The sequence below is a fragment of the Fundulus heteroclitus genome, unplaced genomic scaffold (assembly GCF_011125445.2).
Source record: "Fundulus heteroclitus isolate FHET01 unplaced genomic scaffold, MU-UCD_Fhet_4.1 scaffold_148, whole genome shotgun sequence".
Lineage (NCBI taxonomy): Eukaryota > Metazoa > Chordata > Actinopteri > Cyprinodontiformes > Fundulidae > Fundulus > Fundulus heteroclitus.
The window spans coordinates 411,828-419,782 of record NW_023396560.1 but is presented as its reverse complement, the minus strand read 5'-3'; the positions used below and the strand labels follow the sequence as shown (position 1 = coordinate 419,782).

The following is a 7,955-nucleotide window of genomic DNA, read 5'->3' as shown; positions in this document are numbered from 1 at the left end:
GACACTTCAAACTCAATGTCCGTGTCAACATCAGCCTTGTTCAGCCTCTCATCAATGATGTGAAGGATCTCCTGGATATAAGTATTGTGATAATTAGTTCTCATCCTGATTTTATCACTGATACAGTCATTGCAAGCAGATATGATGCTGTCAGCGATTTCTTGTTTTGCATTTACAGCATCCTTCCAGGGCAAAATTCGAGAAAATCTGTGTTCAATTTTTTCTATCTTTCCTTTGGGTTTGTATGTAAAAGGCTCCAGTCTACAGTCTTGGAGTCTTCTTTCACTCAGCAGTTTACATGCACGGCTTCCCTTGGGTGAAAGATTTGTTCGCAACTGATGGGAAACACTGGTGAAGATATTTGAAGTCTGCAGTGCAGAGAAAGACAAGTTGTTCAGTGTTTCAGCCCACATCTTATTAAAACGTTCATCAACCTGTTTGTCTGTCATTTTTACTTGTTTCTTACGACATTCATCAATCAAAGCACAAACTGCTGTTTCAATTTTTTGTATGTAAGTGTCTTTGATTTTGTTGAGTATTTCCATTCCCTGTTTGATGTCAGCTGCTGCTGTGATCTGGTCAAATACTGATCTCTCAGTTTGTCGTCTCAGACTCTTTATGCTGTTTGAGAAATCCTCTCTGTATCTTTCGACCAGATAAACATGACCTTCTGGGTGCTCAAAGTATTTTTTCAGATTGTCAAGCATCATTGTCTCCCACTTGATCAGCTCTGTAGTTGCTTCACTTTTCAACTCAGTGATTTCTCAGTGTATTCTCTCAGGTCTGATATTTTAGTTTTTGCAGCAACTATCCCAAAATATGAAATTCTTGTCTCTGCATCTGTAACCCAGGTGTACATTTCTTTTTTGAACTCCCACTCCCATTTTTTGTACTCTGTGCAGAGCCTCATGTATGCATCGGCTACCAGGCTGTTTCTGAAGCTGAAGATGAAGTTTTCATGTTTCACTGCAGTCCACAGGCTGTTTATCCACTCTCTGAACTCCAAGATGTTGTTAGAAGTTGACTCACACTTTCCCAGCAGCTGGATGATGTTTTTCTTGAGCTCATAGACGGTCTCACTGTATCCCACATTGACTGGTGCCATTGGTGGGTTTCCATTCCAGAGTCCAGGAATGTAGCAGTTCCCAGTATCTGGATTGTACTCCATCACATTAGTGAAGTTCTTGTTCTCTTCTTTCTTTTCCATTTTAGCTGCTGCCTGGGTCATCTCATTCAGCTGTTCTAGGAGCAGCTTCCTGTCTCGTAGGTTCTTCTCATGGGCTGAAACGTCAGAAACGTTCTGGTGAACAAACTGACATTTAGGCTTTTTGCCGACCTCCTTCATCCTGAGGAAAGCATGCACCACTATCTGCAGGATGTCTTTCATTTCTGTTGAATTCCCCATTGCAATATTGATAATGGTGACGTCACTCAGCCCAACAACCAGTGTTGCCAGCTCATTGTCATGTTCATAGCTGTTATCCAGCTGTGCCAGCTCTGGTGACTTTAAGCCTTCAGTGTCAATAATCACCACAAAGTCACAGTTCAGATCTTTTTTGAAGTCTTCACTGACTTTGATGAGCAGCATGAAGGCTCCTCGAGTGCATCGACCACTGCTGACTGCAAACTGCACCCCAAACATGGTGTTAAGGAGAGTGGATTTTCCTGTGCTCTGGACTCCAAGAACTGTGACAACCAGTATCTTGTTCTTTGGAGACACCAAGTCATTGAGCTGAGAGAGAACGTCACTCACCCATCTGAGAGGTATGTTGGAAGCATCTCCATCTACAAGCTCCAGAGGAAATCCATCCAGTAATAACTGAGCACAGAGTTTGGGCAGATGTTGCAGTTGTTGACGTGAAGGGTCTCTTTTTGGAAGGTAAAGAGAAGCTTCGTAGATCTGACCCATTTCACGGAAGAAGTGCTCAACTCCCAGTGAGCTGCTAGAAAGTTTTTGGTCAATTTCTTTGACTTCCTTTTTGTTCTCGGAGTCCTTGCATTTTTCCTTGTAAAGCTCCCTGAGGCTGGAAAGTTTTATTCTAGACAAGTTGTCGAGGTTCATTCGCATCCATTTCAGAAAATAACCCCTTTCTTTGCTGGATATTGCACTAATGAAGCAACTCATGAAATCTGACATGGCATGGGAGTTCTGCTTCCTACGAAGCTCTTCTTTTTTCATTTTAAGATTACTTTTATACTTTTCTATGTCTTCAGAGCCAACTTTTCGAAGACGAAATTCTTCCTTTTCCAAGAAAGTCAATTCCTTCCAGATCTGGCCTTGCAAAGGAAACTCTTTTTCTTTAAATTTAAAGGTGTTTTCAATCTCTGCAGTGATAGAATCTGCATATTTCTTCCCAGCCTGGCACTCTGGTGAATCTTCATCACTAGAAATTCCCAGTTCATGTGCAATGTCGGTCATCTGCTCTATTGACATCTTCATCACTGGGTTGGTAAGTACACTGCTCACAGTTGTCCTCAAACATTTCACAAAGTCTGCATCATTGGTCTTTTTTGTTTTTATAATGATGTTGTCTGTCGTCAAGTTCAGCTTGTTTGCTATTTTCTTTAGAACATCTGGAGTTAAGCTCTTGCTCTGTTGGTTTCCCACCAAGAAGATCTTTGCTTTGTGGTTTTTGTTGGTCAGCAGTTTGCACTCAGGCTCCAGCTGATCAAAGAACACAAAAACTGCAGCAGATGTCTGACACAAAAAGGAGAATTGTGTTTCATGTGCAGCAATGTCACCTCGAAGGTTAGCTAAAGCAACTGGCTGACTGAAAATGTCCATGTTTTTGTTTCCACAGGGAAGGTACCAGGTAATTTCAGTCAGTCCATCAGATATTTTTCTTGGACTGTCTCCACACTTCATGTTGTGGTGAACAAAGGTGTCATGGTACTGCTGAGGGTTACAAAGAACTTTGTTGAGAATTTCTGATTTGGACAAGGAGCACTCACCCAGTCTTACAAATGAGATCATTGGAAGCTCAGAAAGAACGATTCTTTCTTCTTTGAAGCCCTTTGATGCTGAAAGATCTGGAGGTCTGTATTTCTTAACAATGTCTCTCATGGCCCACAGCATGAGGGTGCTCTGTTTAGTATCACAGTTAGGAAGCAGCAGAGGAACAGAGAACTGACACATGGACATTTTTAGTGCCAACTCTTGCTGAACAAACCCATCAGAGCACAAAAAGAGAGCAGTGATTATATCAAGAGGATTAAAGACTTCAGCATCATTTGGACTGTCGAACAAATCCTCAAAATAATAATCTGCGGTCTCTGATGCATCATCACAGTTTGTTTCAGTATTAACATCCTTTGAATCACATGCTACATATTTCACAGTCCTAGCAGTCACATTAACTATCAACAATTTCTTAAGAAAATACAATGGGACATTTGATTTACACGTGCCAGGGTAATCGGTAATTGTCTTCTCATCGATCTGAAGTATTTTGCTGAGTGATAGCTTCTTTATGTGGTACTGCTCCTTCAACCCCAGATCTTCCAAAAGGCTCTCAAGTTTGGTTTCTGAAGGTCATAAAGATACATAGATTTAATATGCCTTTCAAATAATGTGTACATTCTCGTTATAAACAGTTTTTACTTGTACTTTTAACACTGTATATTTCATTATTACACAGTAGGAAACAATATTGTTGTACTGTTGAATCAAATGATGTTTACTTAAGTTCAAAATCCAGGGGACATCTAAAACGTCTGCCGCTCAGATGATCCATCTTTCAACTGAGATCCCCAAATAATTCAATTTTGCACGCAGTTGGGATGGCGGGTGAAATGTTTTCATTCTTCAAGGGGGGGGGGCAATACAAGGTTGTAGAACCGCTGCTTTAGAGGTTTTTTCAAAACACTGGGTGGGGTTTTTACTACATGTAATCAGTTGTGGCCAATGTTCCCTCTAAGCTGCTCACGTGCGCAATCACGCATGGCATCTGGATTCAGTGCACACAGCAAATCTATGCAGTGCATGACATAAAATCCTAGCTGACCAGTAAACAAAATAACAGTAAACCAAGTTATTTTATACCATTTTGCAATTCTGGCGAGACGGTGCTCCACGGTTTCACTCTGTGAGCGCCAGGTGCTGATTGGAGCGCACCACTGATTGATGGGTGGGGCAGAAACCTTTATAGTTGGGCAGGTGCGGTGTGCGCCTTTGTTCTGGCCTCCGTTTCAGAAAAAATTGCTGATCCACCTTAAGTGGAAAGCTGCTGCTCTAGTTCTTCTTCACTTTGTCATACTCAGCGTTTTTGGTTTCAGAACAGGTGATATCAGTCAGGTAACTAAATACAGTGTCCAATCAACCATGAGTTGAACGCGAGCCCGAGCATGAAAGAAGCCCTGATCAATGGAACCCGGATATGTGATTCCCATGGGAACTGCAGAAAATAAGACGCCTTGAAGTTACATTTCCCGCGAGTAGAATTATAAATCTTTAATGAAGGCATATGGAGAATATTTAACGATACAAAACAATGCAGGTTGGCGGCAGAGAATAGCTGAAAAAGTGAATGCATGAGTGATATGAGAGTTATTTGACAGAGAATTACAGCTGTTTTCTCACACTTCACTCATTCAACACAAAAGAGAGGTGTGGTGGGGGCACATTGATTACACACAGCATTGAAAGGACATGGCAGCAAATCATGATGAAGTATGAAAATACAGTTTACTCAGGTAAGATTATGTTTTCTTATGGTAAACGGTACTCAACTAAAGCATTTATTCAACATATGCAGTTAATGATGGGATGGTGGGAGATATTAAAATAACTCATTTGTTAATGTACACCCATCCTTCTAAAAATGAGTTGACATTGATTGTCTTGTAGGTGTTTAGTTTGTGCCAACTTCACTTTATTTTAATCATATAGGCTATATTTATACTTTCAGCTGAAGGTGGTGTTATTTAAGCGAAGAAATGTGCAGTAGCCCTAACGGTGTTGGGGGAGGGGAAATATATGAATGCAAACTAAAATATATGAATGGAAAATTCTGGAAGTGCCAGAATCTCATACAGAATAAATTATTGCTTTCATTCTGTGTAGTTCTTTTATTAATCTTGTGGGTCTCTGACTATGTAACACCTTTAAACTATAACTGAGTGCAACCATAACATTCCTGACAGCATGACATACAGCTGCCTAGATTTTTCTGCGTCTCCTGCGTAATTAAAAAGCTGCCGTTGGACTAAAAACCAAGAGCAGCACACAGAAATTGTTCAAAACAGAGAGCATCCCCTCGCGTTACAAAAGCGATGTGTGACCTGAGAATAAGAATATATCATGTAATGACCCCAAAGCGCTTTTCACTGGTCAGTCATTCACCCATTCACGCACACGTTCTAACCATGACGATGGTGAGCTATGATAGTTGCCACAGCTACCCTAGAGCAGACTGACAGAAAAGAGGCTGCAAAGTACCACATGTTGGTGCTAAATCTCACTGCAGAAAATGTAAATATTTTATTGGCAATAAAACTGGAACTCTGAAAGATTTTCACATCTCTCAGTTCTTCTTTAGTAGGACCCCTACTCTGAAATAAAATATGCTTTACAGCTATATAGCTCTTTAAAAAATGATTACTTTAACTTGATTATTTTAGCAAGCCTTGTAGCTTGTTATAATTAGGCGTGATGTAGCCTGTGTGCACGTGTGATGTTGCTCACAGAGGTCAAGTTAACACTCAAGGAGTTTATGTGTCTGCTCAGACACATGAAAAATTTGGGGGAACATCGGTTGCGGCGTACCGCCACACCAAAATAAAAGCCACCACACCTTCAGAACAGTGGAGGCATCAGAGAATTAGGAGTCTTGGGACAAAGGGGGATCCAGAGTTTTTATAGCAGAGTCCACTGAAATTTTACACAGCAGATAATAGTTTTTATATATATATATATATATATATATATATATATATATATATATATATATATATATATATATATATATATATATATAATTATATATATATATATATATATATATATATATATATAATTATATAGTCTTAAAACCTCCCCCCGTGCACCCCCACCCGTCGCCATTGCTTCAGAATGAATTAAAAAATATGTTTAAACCATTTAAACCATATAATATAGCATACTGTTTATTTTTACAGAGGTTAAAATGAAATAAAATATTATGAAATGTTAAAGTTTACTTTATTTTGAGAAACCAACAATGCGTGTCTGTCTCGCTGAATCCCTCGAAGCAGGCTAGTATATGAACAGCTACTGTGCTGTGCGGCTCTTCATAGTGAAGGAAAAATAGAGACAACAGTCCAGGGTTGCCAACTTGGTGACTGTTGCTATATTTAGTGACCTTTCTGACCTATCTAACAACTCTTTTTCAAAAAAAGGGACCTAAAACTAATCTAGTGACTTTCCTTTGTGTTTTGGCGATTTAGCGACTTCATGTGAAAGCAGCGATTTTTCACAAGGGTAACATGGATGCTAGAGCTCCGTAATACCCTAATTCTGTCTCACAGGCACAGTCAGCTGCCTCATCCTGAAAGCTCTGCATGCAGTCAGAGCAAAGAGGAAACCTCCCCTGTTTTCACAATAGATGAATATAAATATAGTGTAAATGTAGTATTTCATCTAGTCTATTTTTCTCTGAAACAGTTGCATTAAATTATTACCTGATTACCACACAGCTTGAATCACTTATGAACCTTGTTTAATGTGTGTGCCTCTAATTACTATCCGTTTGGTAAAATTACATTGCATGCAGTGTGGAATCCGCCGATATAAAATTTCATACATTATTTCATAAAATAATCTTCATGTATGTTGCACACTTTAGCAGCAGTGACGTAGTTAATTATTATAGTTTTGTTTCAGACACGCAAGCCACCCCCAGCCCCTACTCCCTTGCCCACCACCACTGTTAAGAAAATCCTCAAGGAAACCCAGATTATTGGTTTTTGAACGACAGAACATCTTTTTCTCTTTATTATTTTCAATCTTCAATCTATCAGCCTATTTTTAATATGTTTAATAGTTCTTTAGAATATGTTTCCCAGACTTTTGTTTTGAAGCTTTCAAATATTTTTTTCAAAATGCTTTTCCTAAGTTGCACAATAGATTTCTTTAAATTTCCTATTTAAATAATTTATCAGACACTATATATTAAGACATATCATGAAAACAACTGAAGATCTGAATAAAATTCATACTGACCTGTTTTAATGTGTCCTGCCTTCATCAACAGTTCTCTGACTTGTTCTTCTCCTCTATCCTCATTGTTGAAAAGATGGATTCTCCATGAAAAACGTTCAACAACATTTGGAAGTGCACTGGTGGTAGACTCTAAAATGAAGTCATTTAATGGTGTCTTTAAACTATCTCCACCTGTGAACAGCAAGAAACTATTGTTCATCCTCTGCGGTCCAAGTACTCTCTCGGCAGCTTCCACAGCCTTCCTTTCTTCTTCAGTGAACCGACCAACTTTGATGACCACCAGAAAAAGAAAAGAAGTAGAATCCCTGAAGACATGAAGAAAACTTGTAATCTGCTCTTCGGATCCTAATATGCCAGGAGTGTCTATCACTGAAATACGTTTTCCAAACACAGTTTCAGTTTCCATAGAGACATATTTTGTCACTGATCCAAAGTCGTCTTCCGACTTAAACGCATCTCGTCCTAAAATGGTGTTGGCTGAAGCAGTTTTCCCAACTCCAACTTTTCCCAGGAGGACAATGTAAAGATGATCATCCATGACAACAGCAACCTGGAGAGAAAATAGAAAAATGTTTAATTTATGCCAGCTTTCAAAATACATTTATACAGAACAATTTAATAATAATTTTAATTCAAATATGAATGATCAAGATGCTAGAGTTAGTTTTTATGCATTCTGTTAAGTGGCCCAGCTTAACAGAAAAAAATGACATTTTCAGTCAATAGAAAACTTCTGAAAAAATATTGTCAATTAAAT

At 39.0% G+C, this 7,955-nt stretch overlaps 1 protein-coding gene across 1 annotated transcript; it reads right to left on the bottom strand.

The window, feature by feature from the left end:
• Positions 1–294: 294 nt before the first annotated feature.
• LOC105923690 (up-regulator of cell proliferation) lies at positions 295–7,742 on the bottom strand. The gene is given in 4 exon segments (XM_036129241.1): positions 295–368; positions 467–793; positions 796–3,525; positions 7,199–7,742. Coding segments are annotated over 4 exon segments (3,669 nt in total). The 5' UTR covers positions 7,737–7,742.
• Positions 7,743–7,955: the final 213 nt, after the last annotated feature.